The 18,778-nt window shown below is 45.9% G+C and overlaps 1 protein-coding gene across 6 annotated transcripts in view; it reads right to left on the bottom strand.

Annotated features, from left to right (window-relative positions):
• Positions 1 to 18,778, bottom strand: part of LOC307110611 (U3 small nucleolar RNA-associated protein 14 homolog A-like) — a 173,114-nt gene that overhangs the window by 95,612 nt on the left and 58,724 nt on the right. For 5 of the 6 annotated variants that reach the window (XR_013814458.1, XR_013814459.1, XM_079789816.1 and 2 more), the window contains exon 3: positions 7,242 to 9,225. Coding sequence is in view for 4 of the 6 variants with exons in the window: in XM_079789816.1 (XP_079645942.1) it covers positions 7,242 to 9,131 (1,890 nt within the window). In the remaining 2 variants the exon portion in view is untranslated. Of the gene's footprint in view, positions 1 to 5,219; positions 9,226 to 18,778 lie in introns of those variants that run through there. The other variant, XM_079789814.1, reaches the window with a different exon arrangement.

Here is an 18,778-nt window from a genome sequence, read left to right as displayed (position 1 = left end):
GCCTCCTGCATGCCGCACACTAGGGATTGAGCCCGCAATCCCGGCATATGCCCTGACCAGAATCGAAACATGACCTCCTGGTTCATAGGTCAATGCTCAACCACTGAGCCATGCCAGCTGGGCCAAACATAATTATTATCGCTTGGGGAAACAAGGAGGTTTCTCAGATATGGCATTGAGAAGAGACCTGAGCCTACGTGGCATGTGTGGAGCAGGGTAGATACACATGAACTGAGGTTGGAGCCTTAAGAACAATCTAAATCTGTGGGGCTTCTCTTTGGGGAAAGAAGGGTCAATGGAGATTTTAGTAGAGGGGTTTGGTGTCATTTCTGTCTGTTAAAGTGCCATCTGGCCACACACCAAGAATGAAGTCCTGGGGGAAGAAAGTAGAAGCTGGAAGAACAATGAAGAGGCCAACATAAAAGTTCAGGCAAGAGATGAAGGAAGTTGACCTGCAGGGGTCCTCAAACTTTTTAAACAGGGGGCCAGTTCACTGTCCCTCAGACCGTTGGAGGGCTGGACTATAGTTTAAAAAAAACTATGAACAAATTCCTATGCACACTGCACATATCTTATTTTGAAGTAAAAAAAACGAAACGGCAAAAACACCCGCATGTGGCCCACGGGCCGTAGTTTGAGGACGCCTGACCTAGGGCAATGGCAGTAGGGAGAGGAATGAGGAGAAGGCCTATGAGAATGAATAGAATGAGACAGGTAGGGGAGAGGGGGAGTAAATGAAGATTTTGAGGTTCTCACCTGAATGACTGACATAGCCTTTATTATAGAGATCATTACTAAATCACAGGGAGAAAATGGTGCATAATAATCAGTTACTTCTCCTGAATCATATAATCCTAGATTATCATGGTGGATGAAACTGGACCCCAAACATTCACCATCTGCTGCATCAATTTTGCTCATCTGTGTCCTCATTCCAAAGCAGATTTAGGACATGTCTTACTCTTAAAAAGGTCTGACTTACAATGATTTAAAATCTGTGTTCCCATAATTTCCAACCGTTGGTCCCAGTTTGGCTTCTGGAAACACGGATCAGATTTGGTCCTTTTTCTCTTGGACCACCTTTTGGATTCTGCTGGCTAAATAAGAATACCATCTTCATTTTTCTAATTTGTCCATGAAAATTACTTGCTAAATCAAAGTATGCTGTGTCTACCTCTCTGCCCTATTATTCTATTAAACCTGCTCCTTCCCTCAAATGTGGAGAAGTTCTACTTACGTTATGGATCACAAACTAGACACTAATGACCATTCAATTTTGTATAGGTGCTCAAGGACTATTATTGAATAATCTGATCTAGAATTTCCCCTAAGATCACCAAGTTAAGTGCCCACGTCCAACTGTAATGGAAAAACTCCTCTGGAATCTCACAGAGCCATCATTACTCCAAGGAAAAGCTGTGCTACTTCTGTGTCTTGGACCACAGAGCTACCCAGCAGACCCCTATGCTTGCTAATTCTTCTCATGACATGTTCTTTGTATGGCTGGTTCTTTCTCATCACTTGGATTTCAGCTCAAATATCTCCACTCTCCAGGGAGACCTTCCTTGACCACTTGATCTAGACTCACCCCATCCCAACACTTTTCAGTTACTGTTTGTGTGGCATATAAAAACTATCTGAAGTGATTTTGCTCATTTGTTTGCTTACTATAAAATAGAAGCCTCCCAAGGGTAAGGATGTTGCCTTATTACATGTTGTAGTTCTAGCACCAAGAATGCTGCCTGGCACACAGCCTGTGCTCCATAAGCTTAATGTGTACGAATGGTTACTGGCTCAGCATTCTAACAGCCCAGCCTCTAACCTTTTCAGCTTTCACACACTCCAGGATGACGTTGTTGCTTTCTCCCAAGTTCCTGTCACATCCACTTTGCCAAGCAATTTTTCCTAGTTGGTCAGAATTAAGTCCAGAACAGAAGTTCCCCAAGTCTCTTCCGCTTCTGGCTGAAAGATGAAATTACCAGCCAAGTCGAGCAAGGCAAATGAATCAGATGCCCTGTGTGAAGCTGAAGGAAGCTCCCGGCAGTGGCTGCCTCCACACAGCTCTGTAAGTGGGGAAGTCTCGTCCCCCAGCTGTCTCCTACCATCATACATGCTCCCCAGCTTCAATGAGAGCCTGGATCTGCTCCAGCACTGTTAAAGCAGCTTCTCAATGAATGACCTCCTTCTCTTCCCTGACCCTGGTTCTTGATTCCTGGCCTTAGTGACTGACATCAGACCATCCTCTGATCGCAGCTCTAACATAAAGTTAAAGGCAATGTATATCATTGGTTGCATGGGTCAGAAATCACTCAAACTACACAAAATAAGAAAAAGACCAATTGAAAGTCAACAGGCAGTCTCATGGAACCCAAAAGTGGTAAACTATTGTCTTTCTCTGTGTCTGTCCCTCCCCGTCTCCCTGGAGCCACATGCTCTTGCACCTCTCCTTTCTGCAGGGCTGAGCCGTGCTCCCATTTCACAGCTGGCTTCCTCGCCTGGATCCTGGTTTCTCTGCTCTCCCAAAACGTGGACTTTCATGAGCTGTGGCTTTCCCTTTGTCATGTTGCACCCTTCATCTCAAGTCTATAGGTCCTTTCAGCTCAAATACCCACCGCCAATTTACAGTTGCTAGCCTATTATTCAACTACTCAACAGAAAAAATCTGAAAGGTCATCAATCAGCCAATGAATTGTCTTGTTATTTCAGGTGTTTATCTTGGGTTTAATCAGGTGTGGGTAGGGGCCATCATGCTTAGAGGAATGCTTCTCACAAGAGTGGCAAGTGAGATTTCCTAAGGTAGAGGGTATAGGAAAGGAAGAGGTCTCAAAATATTCTAATATGTATAGCATGATATCCTTGATAAGGTGACTATTTCTGATTTGACCGTGCTTTGTCTCTCTAGATTGGAGCCCAGTTCAACCTCTGTACCATAACCTCCTAGACTTAAACCTCACTCCCTAGAGAGAAAGGGGTCCCCATCTCTACAGAATTTGTCAGTTCTCATTCTGCTCTTGATGCTAGATTTCTGCTGCTCTGGCATCAGCAAACACAGTCACATCTAGGTGCTGACACCCACTTCATTGGTTACACTTGGTCTCAACCATGGGCAGCACCACCACTACAAGGGGTATTTGAAAATGTGTGAGGATGGCTGTGGGTTGACCTAATGACTGGAGATAGCTGCTGGCCTTTAGTAGAAAGAGGCCAGGGACGCTCAACTTCCTGCAGCATGCAGGACAGTCCCTCCAAACTCCTGGCTTCCCTGTTTAAAACTCCCATTCCACATTTTTGCCTATTTCGAAAAGAGGTAACTCCATTTTTTCCAGGCATCCAAACTTGGAATCACCCTTGGCTCCTCTTTCTCCCACATACAGCCCATCAGCCAATCCTGTGAGTTCAACCTTCAAACTGTTTCCTGTATCTGACCATCCAACCTAGTCAGAGCCACTATTATCTCCACCTGGATTCCAGCCATAGGATCCTAACTGATCTGCTCTTCCATGCTCCTTTTCATTCTGTTCTACCCCCAGCAGCCAGAGTGGTCCTGTGAAAATAATTTATTTCCTTAGCCCAATAACTCTGCATGGTTTGCTCCATCTGTTCAAATGCCATCTAATCAGAGCCCTTCCCTAATCTCCTCAAGTCACTCTAATCAGGTTTCAAGTCCCATCCTTCTGCTGGAAGAAGAATGACCTCCACATTGCAAAATCCCACTGTCAGTTCTCAGGTTTCCATCTACCCAATGGCGTCCGTTTCCATCTACCTACTGCACTCCCTATGTCCTTTACCCAACTTTTCCTTTATATACATTTTATATTTATTTATCATATATATTTATTTGTTGTCTCCTGTAAGCACCAACACTTTGCCTTTTATACTCACTACCTTATCCCTGGCACCTACAACTGTGCATAACTCAAAGCAGGTCAATAAATACTTGCTGAATGAATGAATGACCTCACTACAAGAAGTGCCAAAATAGAAGTGTGATCCCAGAGCAGAACGTGATTATCTGTCTGGATAAGAGGTGATCAGCAGTAGGAGCATCCTCCTTGGACAAAATGATATGACACTGAGTTGTTTTGGCAAAAGTTTGAGAACCATTTTCCAATAGCAAGGTAGAAATAATGCCCGTTGAAGCCTGAACTTAATTCCAATTCAAGTATCACCATTCACAGGCAGTCTTTCCTTTGGCAAGAGTCAAGGGAGCCTCACATCCAAACTCCTTTCACATAAACGAGATCCTGCCTTTATGGCTTCTTCCCAGTGTCCAGTGGAAATGGAGGCCTATGGCTGTCAGCACAGGGCAACCCGAGTGTCCATGGTTCAGCCCACATAGAAGATGATCCATAAAGAAAATTTGCTTAGAGATTTTTAACGAGCATATTTGACCAAACCAAACCTGTAGGAGGTTCAATGTTGCTGGGGATGCGCCGTTCTGTTGGAACAGCTGCAACCTGAGTGCCTTGAAAGGAGTCATGCTCATTCACAGAGTGGGCACTCTCTTGGCTCTGGAGAGAGCAGGTCCATTTCAGTAGCTGCCACTAGAGGTCTATTCATAGCTGGAAATCACTCCTGCAGCTCAGGGCTTCTGGGGAGGCACCTGGCCCAGGGTCTGCCCCCAGAGTATGCTGAGCTCACATCACAGCTACCAGTGGCCTTTTCATCCCCCCAGGGACCCCCTCTCCCCAAAACCATGGGAGAACAACTGCCTGGAAGTGCAGGCTGTCCTGAGCTGTGGTTTAAGGGTGAAGAGATGAGAAGGTGGTTTCTGGTCATTAAATGAACTTTTTTACATTAAGTAGTAGCATTTGCAATTACCCACAGCAGGTCTTTCATGTAAAAGTATTTCCCCAGAGGTCTTCGTAGGAATCGAGTAGTTTTTATGCAAAAGATACAAGTGCTCACAATCTGAAGGAATCCTTCAAGAATCCTATGAGTAGTGAATTGATAACTCTGAACAATAAATCTATTTGGTAGATTCATGCCTCAGAGTTGCTTTACATGGTTCTTTGATTTGTCTGCAGATGAGTTTGAAGTATTATCCCTGTGTGTTTTAGAGTCCAGCTATACTTCATATGCTAATCCAGTCTATCTTCTTTTAAAGAGGTAAAATGTATATAACATAAAATTCACCATTTTAAAGTGTGACACAACTATCCCCACTAATTCCAGAACATTTTTGTTCTTTTTTTTTTTTTTAATCCTCAAGGATATGTTTTATTGATTTGAGAGAGGGAGAGAGAGAAACATTGATTGGCTGCCTCTAGTACACGCCCTGACTAGGGATCGAACCTGCAACCTAGGTATGTGCCCTGATTAGGAATTGAACCTGCAATCTTCTGGTGTACAGGAAGATGCTCCAACCAACGGAGCCACCCAGCTAGGGATAATTCCAGAATATTTCATCACCCTAAAAAGCAATCTGTATTCACTAAGTAATTATTTCCCATGTCTCCTTCCTTTAGCCCTTGCTTTCTGTCTCTTTGAATTTAAGTCTCCTGGAAATTTCATATAAATGGCATCATAAGACATGTGGTTTTTGTGTCTGGATTCTTTTACTTATAACATTTTCAAGACTAAGCCATGTTGTGATCGGTATCAGTACTTCATTGCTCTCATGGCTGAATAATATCCCATCGTATGGATATACCACATTTTGACATTTAGGTCGTTTGCACCTCTCGTCTACTATGAGTCATGCTGTTATAGACATTTCTGTACAGTTCTCTTGGGTATATACGTGGGAGTGCAATGATTGCTTGTTTTTGCATTCAACATTGAGTGCCTATTCTCTACCAGGCTTCCTGCATGCTGTTCATTCATTCAACAAACATATACCAGGTAATGGAAGTACAACCATGAACAAACATGCTTCCCAGCTTTCATATAGGTCACAGCAAAAAACAAAATCAAAAAAAACAACCGACAGATAAGCAAATAAGATAATTTCAGATGAGGGTTGAGGACTATTTTAAAGTGTGAGGCAGGATAGAAAGAAGAAACTCCTGACGAGTGAAATGAGGAAGTAGGAGCCGACATCACAGGATGATAAGTCACTAGGTCCACTCACCAGGATCCCCACCTCCACGCATGATCATAGGGAAACAGTCAGGCAGGAAACCCCTGCAGGGTCACGAAGTCAACAACAGCAACAAAGACTAGCTAAACCCAGATCCATCCAAGATGGAGAAAAAACTTGTGAGAGACTGACCTCACAACTCATTATACCATCATCATAATGAAAACTGACACCACAAGTAGTAGTGGGGCAGAGGAGGAAGAACACCATGATACTTTTAGAACAGACCATATTAGGAACAAGACACACACACACCCCCAAACAGAAGGCCGAGTCAGAATTCAGAGCCACAAAGTTTAGAAACAACTCACCCTTGGAAACACATAAAATCCCAAGAACTGACTGACCCAGCACACAACTCACTCTCGAGTTCACCCATTCCACCTGGACATGTACTTTTGCTTCTTTCACAGCAACACCCTGAGAGACTTGCAACCAAAGGGGCAGAGGGCAGCTCAACCCCTGATCCTGTCTCCAGGAACCCCATCCTAACTCTTTTTCTCTACCTGAATAAAATTGGCTTTCACTCTCACCATGACTCATTCTTTTTTTTTTAATAGATAAAAATGCCTTTATTCCTAAAATGTGTGCTAACAAATTTTGAAATTGATCCTGTAGCTTGTAGTAAAACCCAACCAATGGAGGAACACTCTGGGTTCCTGCTTCTGGGCACCAAGATGTCACTCCTCCAGCAACTCTATCTTTAGTTTTTCTTCAGCTGTTTTTTGTGACGTATGGAGAGTCGTTTTGGATTCCTCTGTATGACAGAGAGGTCCGACCTTGAGGAAGACCGGTAGCCCACATCCTCTGCTTGTATAGGCTTAATGATATGTCCTGGCTTGGTGACAACCTTGGGTGTAGTCAGCTTTTGGGAGGCTCTCTGGGTGTTCCATGTAGATCCTATAGGGGTCTGGATGGTCCTCTCAAATTGTCGATGGTGGGTAAATGGATACGGAAGCACCCGCACCTGGTGAGCTGCTGCATGGATGTTTCGCTTCTCATTGATAATCACATTTGGTAAATTCTTGTCTTTTCTTGGAGGACCTTCAGGTGCTTTAATGAGAAACCGGTGTCTCTTCTTGGCACTGGGCTTCAGGCCCCCACCGCCCCATACGCCCCAGCCAGGCAGAGTCAGGTCCATGTCCTTAGGCTTACTCACCTCCACAGTTTCTCTCTTCTCTTTCAAGAAATCTCTGATGACATCACCACCAGCAAAAGCTTCCTTTATCATTTGCTTTTGCTCTCTCTCTTGTTCATCTTCCAACTCCTCTATCGTGGGGACAGCCAAAGACTTCACGGAAGGAGATTTTGTGGTTAAGATGTTCTGTAGGTCAATCATTTGCTCCTTCGTTTTCTTCTTGGGAGCACTAGGCTGATTATTCCTCTCCAACTGCTGCCCTTCTAACGCAGGTCTAGGAAGCTCCTCATTTTGAAAGCATCCTTTGCTCAGTTCCTTTAGCTCCTCCAGAGTCTGTGCTCTCTCTGGCCTCTGTAGCAACAGGGGCTCCTCTTCTTCCCCAGCAGGTCCCTCTCTCTGGACAGTCCTCACTGAACCCATGTTTTGCTTCCTGCACTGATGGTTGTCTTTGTTGAGTTTCTGAGACAGTGCCCTCAGTTCGGACAGCACCTCCTGGGTGCTAGAATCTTTTGTTTCTTGTCTGCCCACTGGCTTGGTGTCCTGGTTGAGCCCCGACTTTTTCCTAAGCGATCGTCTTTCCTTGAATTCTTTCAACAAAGCTTCTTCCTCTGCCACTGGTCTTCCTTCTTCCTCACTTTCAGAAGCCTCGTTGGCCATGGGCTCTGGAAGTTGTTCAGATTCCTTCTGGATTTCAGCCTCTTTTGCGTCATCAGAGTGATTCCTGACCATCCAGGGATTCGGTCCATCTGCAGTCATGTGTGCCTCATTCACTGCATCAGAGACAAGGAGATTACCCTCATCTTCCTCACCTCCCTCCTCTTCCTCACTCTTGGAGGCCACCTGGACTTTCTGCGTCAGTTCTTTGTTTCTGGCCAACTGATCCTGCATAGCCTGGCGAGCCTCCAGATCATATTTGGCCATAATTGCCTTTGACTTTGCCCATTTTCCACTGTTCTGGTGCTTAAGGCTCATTCGCTCCATCATTCTGGCCTTTTCAAGTTCTTCCAGTTCTTCCAGTGCAGCAGCGGGATTGGTCTTCCGCAGCTTCTCAAACTCCTTTAGGGCTTTCTTGGCCTTTCCTTTCTTCAGAACTCTGTGATACTTTTTGCTTTTGATTTTCTTCTCTCTTCGAGCCCTGGCCTCATAGTAAGACTGCAGGGCCCTGGCCCTCTGAAGCTCTGCTCGGCGCATCTTAGCCACTTCTAGGCTCATGGCTTTGAGAGAGGCCTTTTCCACAGGAGTCAATAAAGGGTCTGTCACTGGCTGCTTGTTCTTACAAAGGAGGTTAAAAATCTCCTGCTCCAGGGGTGTTCTTGCCTTCCAGCCGTTGAGCACATGCTCAATGGGAGCAAAGGCTGACAGCTCCTTTACCAGGGGGAAAACCAGCTGCTCTGCTTGTTGGTTCTTCTGAACGATGGGATCCCATTTGGAGAGCGTCTGTGAGGTTTTATTGAATGCCATTTCTCTGTGGATCCGCTCAACCTCTTCTTTGTTAAGGGGTAGCTCCACAGTCTTCTTTGATTTGACTCTATTCAGTTGCTTTTTCACAGTGGCCAATGAGGATGAAGTTTTAAAGGGTTCAAGCAGATCTGAAAGGACCAGCCTTTCTCCTGATCCTTTAGAACTAACCGTGAACTCTGACACCTTCAGACTAGCCTCAGATCTCTCAGCCAATTTCCGCCTATTCTTTCCATCAAGGGAACTGATTGCTTCCAGAAGCTTTTGATGCTTTCGCTCTCCACCACCTTCCCCCTCATCTTCACTGGTGCTTGAGGGGTAGTCATTTGGCAAATCTTCTAGTTCTTCTTGTTCCCTTAGAGCCAGAAGGCTCTTCGCAGCCCATATCCCCCACCATGACTCATTCTTGAATTCTTTCCTATGAGAGTCAAGAGCCTGGAGGTCCTGGGCCATTCTGGGGCAGGGCTAGTCCCGGACTGGAACGGTCTGGGTGACAGGTGAATGGTCAGGGAAAGACTCTGTGAGCAGGAGACCTTCGAGCTGAGGCCTGAAATTAAAAAAAAAAGACCATCATGTTGTGATCTACAGGAAAAACCATGAGAATATGTGGGGAAAGCATTTGAGCAGAGGGGACAGCAGTTGCAAAGGCCCTTAGAGATGAAGCTCTAAAATGTGCTCTCATCAACAGCCCTCCCTTCCTGCCTGCCTCCTTTCTGTGCATTTGAATTCTGATCCCCATGCCTGTGCTCAATTGTGGACCTTATTCACCTGCCACGCCCATCCTCTTCTCCATCTTCTACCTCTCCCTCTCTATTGTCAACAGTTAATTCAAATAAGCCTCTGGCATTTAAAAATATTTTAAATCTACCTTTCAATCAACTGAACCATAAAATCTCTTTACATTGCAGCAAGAATTCCCTCCACCATCTAACTGTCGCCTCAGCTTCCCTCCAAGGCTTCTATCTTTCCAGTTATGACAACACCATCCAAGCATTCAGGCTCTAAACTCCTCTTTTCTCCATTTCTTCCCTACTCATTTGTTACAGAGACCTGCTGACTTTTCCTTTCATAATGTCTGTAGCAACAACACCTCCCTGGCCATTTCCAAAGGCACCCCACCCTAGTTTAAGAACTGATGACCTCAAGTTTGGATTACTTCTTTCTAGCCCCACTGGTCTCCCTGCTCCCACTCCTCTCCTCCCAACACCCCACCCTCTGAGAGCCTCCCTGTGCTGCAGTAACTTTCCCAAATGCACAGTTGCCAAAAGCTCTCCTTCTACTCATGCACATACGGGGTGAAATGTGGGCTGGTTAAGCATTCTGAAAAGAGACCAACAACCATATCAAAAGAGTGTTGTTGGTAACTAGCTGAGGCTGGAAGAATTCTGTTCTTCCAGGTATCCTGTTCAATTTTTGGTCATTGTTATGAGTGAAGTGCAGAGAAGAGATGCTAACCAAGTTGCAAATGACATAAAGTCAGAGCGATGGCAAATATGATAGGTATTTTTTTCCAACCTTCTAGAATGTTGGGTAAAAATGAGTAAGATGTTGGAAGGATAAATGAGTTTTTTATTCAGATTCTAAAAATCAATTGCATGCATGCCAGGCCAGGGGTACACTTGCTTAAAAACAGTTCATGTGAACAATGGGGTAAGGTGACTCCTGGAGGAAAAGATGAGTCACAGGAAAGTGGTGTTGCAAACTCAGGAAGTAATTGACTCATTGTTCTCAGTTCCATGTAGATGATACCGGGACCACATTTGAAGAGGAATACTGACCAACTCCAGAGTATCCTTGAATGGGCAATCAAAATTAAAATACCAATTCTGAAAAACAGATATCACTATTTCCAAAATGGTAGATCGAGCCTCAGATGAATCTATGTAATATAATTAAACTAAGGGCCAATTTTGTTCAAAGTCAGTAAAAAGCAATTACCCAAAAGACCGATAAGGTGAAAGGTCACTTTGGCAGGTTTAAAAACCATTGCAATTGCTTCTACATTTGAGTAACATTAAATATTTATTCAGCGATTTTTTCAAATTTAACTGAAAAAGTGGAAATCAACCCTGTTGTCAGTTAGATTGTGATAGAGTTTTGTAACCAAACAAGGACAAAGCCATACTGTACCCCCCCCCCCCAAATTATTTGAGTGATTGTTGCTTTCTTGCCAAAGACATCCTCAGCCTCATTTTGTTCTAATTCCTGAACAGGATTTCTGAGATACCAAGCTGCTGAATTACTCCTACTCCCTAAGTGTGTCTAATACAAAACTAGTTCCTGTTTCTCTAGCCCTTCCTTACAATCACCCCGTCAAAGCCCAAATCTTTTAATAACCCCCTCCGACACTCTCTTAACAAGACACCATGTATTCTACCTCATTGGAGCAAGCTAAATACACCTACATTTGTTTAACTATAGGTATGTTCCTGGAGGTCTTTGGTTGGTGGACATTGAAACAAATATTTGTTGAATATGTGCTATGTGCTAGGCACTGTACTAGGTGATGAAGGGAAGTAAAGAGTTGATTACAGATAAGAAAATAAAGAAGGCTGAATCAATTCCAGAGCTACTGATGCCGGGCCGGGGGGGGGGGGGGGGGGGTGGGCAGGGAGAAATTAGGAACAAAGTCAAAGTAGTAGATGTTGGACAAGTTGTGTACCAGGGTACCTGGCTCACTCACACCTTCTACTGCAGGTCCCCGTTGAACAGGCATAGTCAGGCTCTGTACCAAGTGGCACACATAAGGGTGGACCCCAACATCCATTGGGGCCTCTCCTACAGACTAGGAGCTTGTGCCTTGGTGTGGCCTTGCTCAAAGAAGACATGTTAGGCCAATTATATTCCTACCTCAGGATACTCACCTAAAATTCACACAGGCCAGTTCCAGCTGTCAATAAACTCAAAAGGATTATCAAGAGTTCCTCCACTGTAGAGGGAACTGCGGGGCCACTAACCACATGTGGAAACTGTGCAGGTGAAATACAGCTAGCCACTGGACTGAAGTTCAATATTTGTATTTAATTTTTAATTAATTTAAATTTAAATGTGTGGCTCCTGGCTATAGTGCAACTCGAGTCTCTCCTCCCTACTCCTCCTAGACTCCAACAGCCACTCCAGCCTCAATGGCACTTGTTGTAGCTTTGTTTTTATACTTGTGTATTTGATTGTTTATCCCCCTCAGTAGATTGGAAGCTCCCTGAGACAGGGAACGTTCAATTTGTTCATTTCCCTATTCCCGAAGCCTAGTACAGGGCCTGGCACAAAGTAGATGCTCAGTGTATGTATATGCACAACCAAGTGATGAATATCCAGTTAGGAGGTGCATTTGTCAGAGTTCTCTGGAGAACAGAACCAACAGAAGATATATAGATACACACATGCATACACTGAGTGGCCAGATTATTATGATCTCTGAACGCATAATAATCTGGCCACTCAGTGTATGACCTATATAATAAAAGGTTAATATGCAAATTGTCCCCTCAACCAAGAGTTCGAACAGCAGGCAGGCCGGCCAACCGCCCATGGCACCTCCCCAGGCCAGGCTGGCCAGACCCCGCCCATGTATGAATTCATGCACCAGGCCTCTAATACACACACACACCCACACACACACACACACACACACACACACACACACACACATATATACTGAGTGGCCAGATTATTATGCGTTCAGAGATCATAATAATCTGGCCACTCAGTGTATATATGTGTTTATATTTATACCCCACCCATGCACGAATTCATGCACCGGGCCTCTAATATACATATACGTACATATATACATACATATATGTGTGTGTGTGTGTATATATATGTGTGTGTATATATATACACATACATACATACACACTGAGTGGCCAATTATGCGTTCAGAGATCATAATAATCTGGCCACTCAGTGTATATATGTGTTTATATTTATATAGGGTGCCCCCCAAAAAGTATATATACATTTTGAGTAATTATAAAGGCAGTGTTTATTAACATACATTTCATTTTCAAAATTGAGCTATCAGCTGTGAAAGTATGTATACATTTTTTGGGATGCCCTGTATGTAAAGAGATTTAGTATAAGGACTTGGCTGACATGAGGATGAAGGCTGACAAGTCCCAAGGTCTGCGGGATGAGTTTCCAAGCTGCAGGCGCAGGAGAGTCTGTGGTGCAGATCCAGTATAAAGTCTGGCAGGCTAGAGACCCAGGAAGAGCCAATGTTTCAGTTCAAGTCCAAAGGCAGGAAGAAAGCCAATGTCCCAGTTAAAGGCAGTTAGGCAAAAAGCATTCTCTCTTATTCGGGAGAGGATAAGCCTTTTTGTTCTAGTCAAGGCTTCAACGGATTGGACGAGGCCCACCACATTAGGGAGGGCAATTTGCTCTACTCAGATTTAAATGTTAATCTCACCCAAAAACAATCTCACAGAAACACCCAGAATAATGTTTGACCAAAAATATCTAGGTGCTCCATGGCCCAGTCCGGTTGATACATAAAATTAATCACGGAGGGGGACCAGGGGAGATGGAATGTCTTTTTCTGAGTTTGTGTTTAAGGAAAATTTTATTGTAATTAGGCAAATAGTTTAAAACACAACTTAGGGAGTTGTCCCAACTTTGCCTGAACGCAGCCCTTATCTCCTTCCTGGAAGGAGACAGGACAGAACAAAAAGAACAGGATAAAATCCATCAACTCTGGCTCAGCACATGATTCTCTTCATGGGACACTGAGTACTGCAGGTGCTGCTGGGGTGATGGGCGTCCCAGCAGCACCTGCAGTACTGACTCATCCCCAGATAAAGACAGAGGGGAAGACCACCAGGAGCTGAGCTCTGGCGCCCTCAAAATTCTGAATCACATAAATCGGGGTGCCTGAACATTCATTCCTAGATATGGTCCCTGCTAACCCTGAAACTGTTGTTTGCACAAGACTAAGTGTTTGCTATTTCAAAAACTCAAAGACTCTAGCCTCCAGCTTAGAAAGCTACTATCTTAATTCAATCTCTGGTAAGATGCTCACGCTTTGTGCTTGGGACAAAAGGACTGTGGCACGTGCCTGCCACCTGGTGGCAAGATGTTGAAAGATGTGCAAAAGGCTTTCACCCTAAAGTTCTGATTTGGTCAAAATACAAGACAGAAAGGGCATGCTTTGGACTTGCATCAGTGAAACAGAATTATAGGTTAATAGAGGCAATAAACCTGGAAAAGAACTTAGTGATTACTGAGTTGACTACTCCGATTTCCAGATGAGGAAACTAAGGCTTCGAGATACTTTGTGACTCACTCAAAAATTTATAGGCACTAAATGACCAGAGCTATCTTGTCATCTCCAATCAAGTGTCATTGCCCCTCCAACCCAACTCTAAAATATAACTATTTTTTTTATTTGAAAGCCACTAAAGACTTGATTAATTGGCAGAATGGTTAGCAACTGAATACAATTATAAACCAAACAAAAGGCCAATTTCATGATGATAATTCTTTTGTAATGAGCACAGGTCTTTGTAAAGAGACTGTCTTTTCAGAAGTGACAAAACCCTGCCAGGGTTGAATCCTGAACTTGCTCTTTCAGTTTAAATAAACAGAGATGGATGTGCATTAGCAAAATCAAGCGAGTTATCAATTCCCTCTACAGGAAGGGTATGCCACTTTTTTATTTATGCTTTCGTTCATCAAATATGCATTAAACATTGCTATGTTGTGCTAGGTGCTGGGAATACCATGAGGAGAAAACAAATGAGATTTATGCTCTCATGGAGCTCTCAGTCTGGTGGAGGAAGACCAACAAGCTAACATGCAAGTGCTGTGCCAGGTGGTGATGAGGATGCTACACATGTGGTCAGGGAGCTAGGGCTGGAGGAGGCAGCTGTCGATGGACCAGCTACAGCCGCTGGTTCTGGAGAGTCAGCAGTGTCTGAGGGGGCCAAATTCAGGACGTGGTGGGAGCCAGAGTAGCCAATAGGAATTGCTACAAGGCAACCCTGCCAAAACTGGAGTCATGTGAAAGTGGGCATCAAGAAGATCCAGCCCAGCTGGAGTGGCTCAGTTGGTTGGAGCATCGTCCTGTGCACCTTAAGGTTGCTGGTTCAATTCCCTATCAGGGCACATGCCTGGGTTATGGGTTTGATCCCTGGTCAGGGCACATCTCACATTGATGTTTCTCTCTCTCTCTCTAACCTATTCTCGGGTGAGGATGAAAAAGAGAAGATCCATATGGTCCATTATGCTTTCTTGGCTGTGGAGAGCTCACCTCTGGAATGCCAAGAGCTGGATGTGGTTGTCAGCGGAAACACAAGGAAGGGCAGAAGGAGGCAGTAACTGAGGCTGGACCCCTGAGTCCCAGGTCTGGGAAGCTGTCGACTGGGCTAAGGGAGGCAGAATATTAATACACATCTTGCCTCTGTCTGGATTGGCTCAGGGACTGGCATCAGGCTGAGCCAACAGGGAGGGGGTGCCAGCTCAGGCGGCTTCTGTGGTGAGGGTGCCAGCAGGGGCCAGATGGAAACTCTCACCGTAATGTTAATTCATTCCTCTGTGGTTTTCTGTTCAGACAAATGTTGGTCTCTTGTGGGTTTAGCTTAAAGCTATTGGCTGTGTGGGGCGAAGGCCCCACATCCTTGATTTGCTTTAATTTCCAATTCCTTGGTCAGCTGAGTTTAAAGGAAGAGATGATCAAGGACCTGGCTACTGGAAAGACACGATAACACTTTATAGAGCTGGGGAGATGCTGCTAGTTCCTTCCAGAGCTGAGGCACTTCCTAGCCTGGGAAATTCATTCTCTCCCACTCCTAATGCAACACCAGTCTGTGAGGCTTGAGGGCAGGCAGCGAGCCTCTGTCCTTGAACATGTCTAATCCAACATCTCCTTGGGAAGAACACTGACTCCTCCAGGTGGGAAGTTGGCTTGGAGCAAAGATGGAAGACAGACTGGTTGACTCATGGTGTCACAGTGTCTTGTCTGTCCATTGGACTGGGTCCCCCTGAGGAATTCCCACACCCACACATGCCCTGGGACATTGAGCTGGACCCTCTGAAGTGAACTTTGGTCCAAGTGGCAAGAGATCTGATTCCACCAGAGCTTGGCCACAGACTAGCCCTGCGACTCTGGGCTAGCTCTCACTCACTGACTCAGTTTCCTCAGCTGCTCCTGAGATAATTTTCAATACTGGGAAGAAAAACTAGTGTCATGGCCAAGGATGAAAACATTATGCTAGATATTACATGTTGTCCAAGAGACAGTAAATTTAATGGCCCCAGAGTGGTTTCAGGCCTTGGCGAGGATTTTATTTCCCCGAGCGCTGGAGAAGCTAGTGCCACCTTCTATTTCTGTACCGCATCCGAAAAGTCATAAATAGTTAACTGCATGAGTCCTCCTTAAACACCTCCTTGGAGCATCTAGAAATAGCCTCAGGGGGCTCAGCGCATATTTCCTCAGGTCCTCCTCTTAATCCTTCAACATTAGTGGGGACAATTTACTCCTACTGTCGCCCATGGACTTGCAGAGACAAAGGCAGGGTCCCTTGGGAGGTGGAGCCTAGCATCGATTCTCTATATAAACAAGGGGGTGAGAGATGCCACTGCTCTTTGCCTTGGTTTCCCTACTAGTAAAAGCAGGGAGGGCGGGAAGCTCCCCTCCCCAAGGTGCACAGCAATCTACCTTGAGTGGGAAACTTCCACAGATTCTTCGGCAAAGCAGGGCCTGCAGCAGCCAAGAGCTATTATGAAAGTCAAGTCCACACTCATTATGTGCCTCTGCAGTGCATGTCACCCCCGCCGTTTCCTATCTCCAGGCCGGAGTGGGGCTCTCCTGCCTGTTTTCCAGCCCAGTGGCATGACCTGAGGCTGTCTATCCATCATACTCTTGATGGATAAGGGGCAGGAACAGCCAAGGCCAGCTCAGCGGCCTGCCTGCCCTTCCCAGCCATGCCTCCGCTTTCTTTATGCTTAACCGCAACAGTGAAAGCCACCTCCCTCTGACTCCCAGCCCATCTCCTTCAGGGAAACAGCCCTGCTAACAGACCACCAGCCCAGAGGGCTACTGTCAGCCCAGAAGGAAGGGCAGGGCAGCAATACCAGGCAGCCTTCGTGCCCTCCGCCTTCTCTCCAAACCCTCCCAACAATGCATGGTGATTAGCTGCATCTCGGGCCCCCTGAAACCCCTTAACCTGGAAAATCAGGCAGACTTTTCACGACAGCAATCAGCTCCCAGACACATCGAACCATAATGTGATTACGCCATTTACCAAAATGCAAAGAGAGATACTTGAGGCGTTTCTGATTAGGGCTGACATTATCCCTCTAATGGGCCACTGCATTAATCAAAGCTGTTGCTATGACTATGGCGATGGTGGGGAAATAACCCCAGCTTGATTCTGGGCCTACCAAACACCGCCAAGGAAGAGGTCAGCCTTTGTCAGGGACACACCAGAAGAACCGCTTCTTCCTGCTGGAGAAGGGCTCTCTATTGAAATCGCAGCAGCAGCGAGAAAGAGAGGCCTCTGTTCTCTTTCACTACGTTGGGGTGTTCTGGTTCCTTTGCTCGCGATGACTTGATAGCATTGTCCTGGGAGGGTCTGGGGATGGGGATATGGAGGCTGATTTGTGGGGCCGTCAGAGCCTTCTGCTTTCCAGAACTGTCTTCACTGCTGGTGGCCCCCTGGGAATCGGGGGGCGGGAGGGGGGGAAAATGTGAGAACCCGGGGGTGGGTGCAGGGAGTGATGCATGGAAAAGCCCAGCTCTCCCCACAGAATTAACTCTGGGCTCCTGCTGCTCTCTCCATTCCAGAGCCTCTAAGGCCTTGGGCAGAGACAAGCCCGTACCACACACCCTATGACAGGCAGATGGAAAAACTGAAGCGGGAATGAAACAGACCTGAAGGGCCCGATGGAAAACCACTCCAACTCTGCTCTGTGCTGCAGGAACCCAGGAACTGCAGGGGAGGGGAGGGGAGACCAGGCGGTGAGCACCAGGTGGGACCCTCGGAATCTCCCTCTGGTTAGTACAGTTCTATGGACCCAAGGCAGCTGGCTCGGGCGCAGGGGAAAGGGAGCCTGCAAGGTCAGGGACATGGCATACCTCCCCCCACTCCAGGGACAGAGCACTGGAGCTGAACCAGGAACTCTCGATCCCACTCAAAGCCCTTCTAGAATTTCCTCTGGAGCCTTGGTCTGCCCATCTTCAGAATGGGGGCAATGATATCTGCTCTGCTGTCCTCCCAGGAGAGTAAAAGTTCAAATCACTTCACTTGGGGGACAGTGACCTGTAAACGCTAGAGCACAGATTTTCAAACTTGTCTGCGCTTGGAGCCACCAAAGGAGTTTCTTAAGTTCTGGTGCCTGGGCCCTGTATCAGACACTGGTTTCACTGGTCTGGGAGGCGGCCTGGGCGTGGGGATATTTTGAAGCTCTCAGATGTCTCACCTGGTGCCAAGGTTGAGAAGCATTGCTCTCAAGAGCTGTGGGGAGCTGTACTCCCTCTTTGAGCACCATTCCCAATGTTTTTAATGATAAGAATTCTAAAAATAAAAACCTTTTGTGTGGATAAATGGAGAAAATATATCTGAAAGTGCATAAGGTGGCACATTCCAGATGCCTAATTAATACTCAAGGCCCTCGTTAGAGGCCACAGTCTCTGTTTCACGGGAAAGTGCCTTGTCCTCGGGCTGAGACCCCGGACAGCACCTCACCCCTTAGCCATATGACTGCAGGCAAGTTACTAGCTAACAGGGTGCGTCTGCGACACCCGGAGCCTTTCACATGCGTGGTCTCTAATTACAGTGATAACCCAGTGATGGGCTCAGACCACCATCCCCACTCTCTGAAGCAACATCATAGGGGATTCAGGCCGTCAACGGAGGAGCTGGGATTTTAGTCCAAATTTGTCTTGTTCCAAAACTGGAGTTCTTTCTATGACCTGCTTGGTTAGAACTGACCCCAGTCAGTTTTGTCATTCACTATGTACATGCACGAGGTCTTGAGCCACGGGTCTCCGTGTGTTATAATGAAAGCAAGTGTCAGAACTCTGCACACAGACTCTCACTCATTAGCAAGGAGAGGCACAAACAGGCCCGTGGCCTGCGCTGCGAGCTCGGCAACATCCAGAA

The sequence above is a fragment of the Cnephaeus nilssonii genome (assembly GCF_951640355.1).
Source record: "Cnephaeus nilssonii genome assembly, chromosome: 14".
Classification (NCBI taxonomy): Eukaryota; Metazoa; Chordata; class Mammalia; order Chiroptera; family Vespertilionidae; genus Cnephaeus; species Cnephaeus nilssonii.
This window is presented reverse-complemented; position numbering and strand designations above follow the sequence as displayed.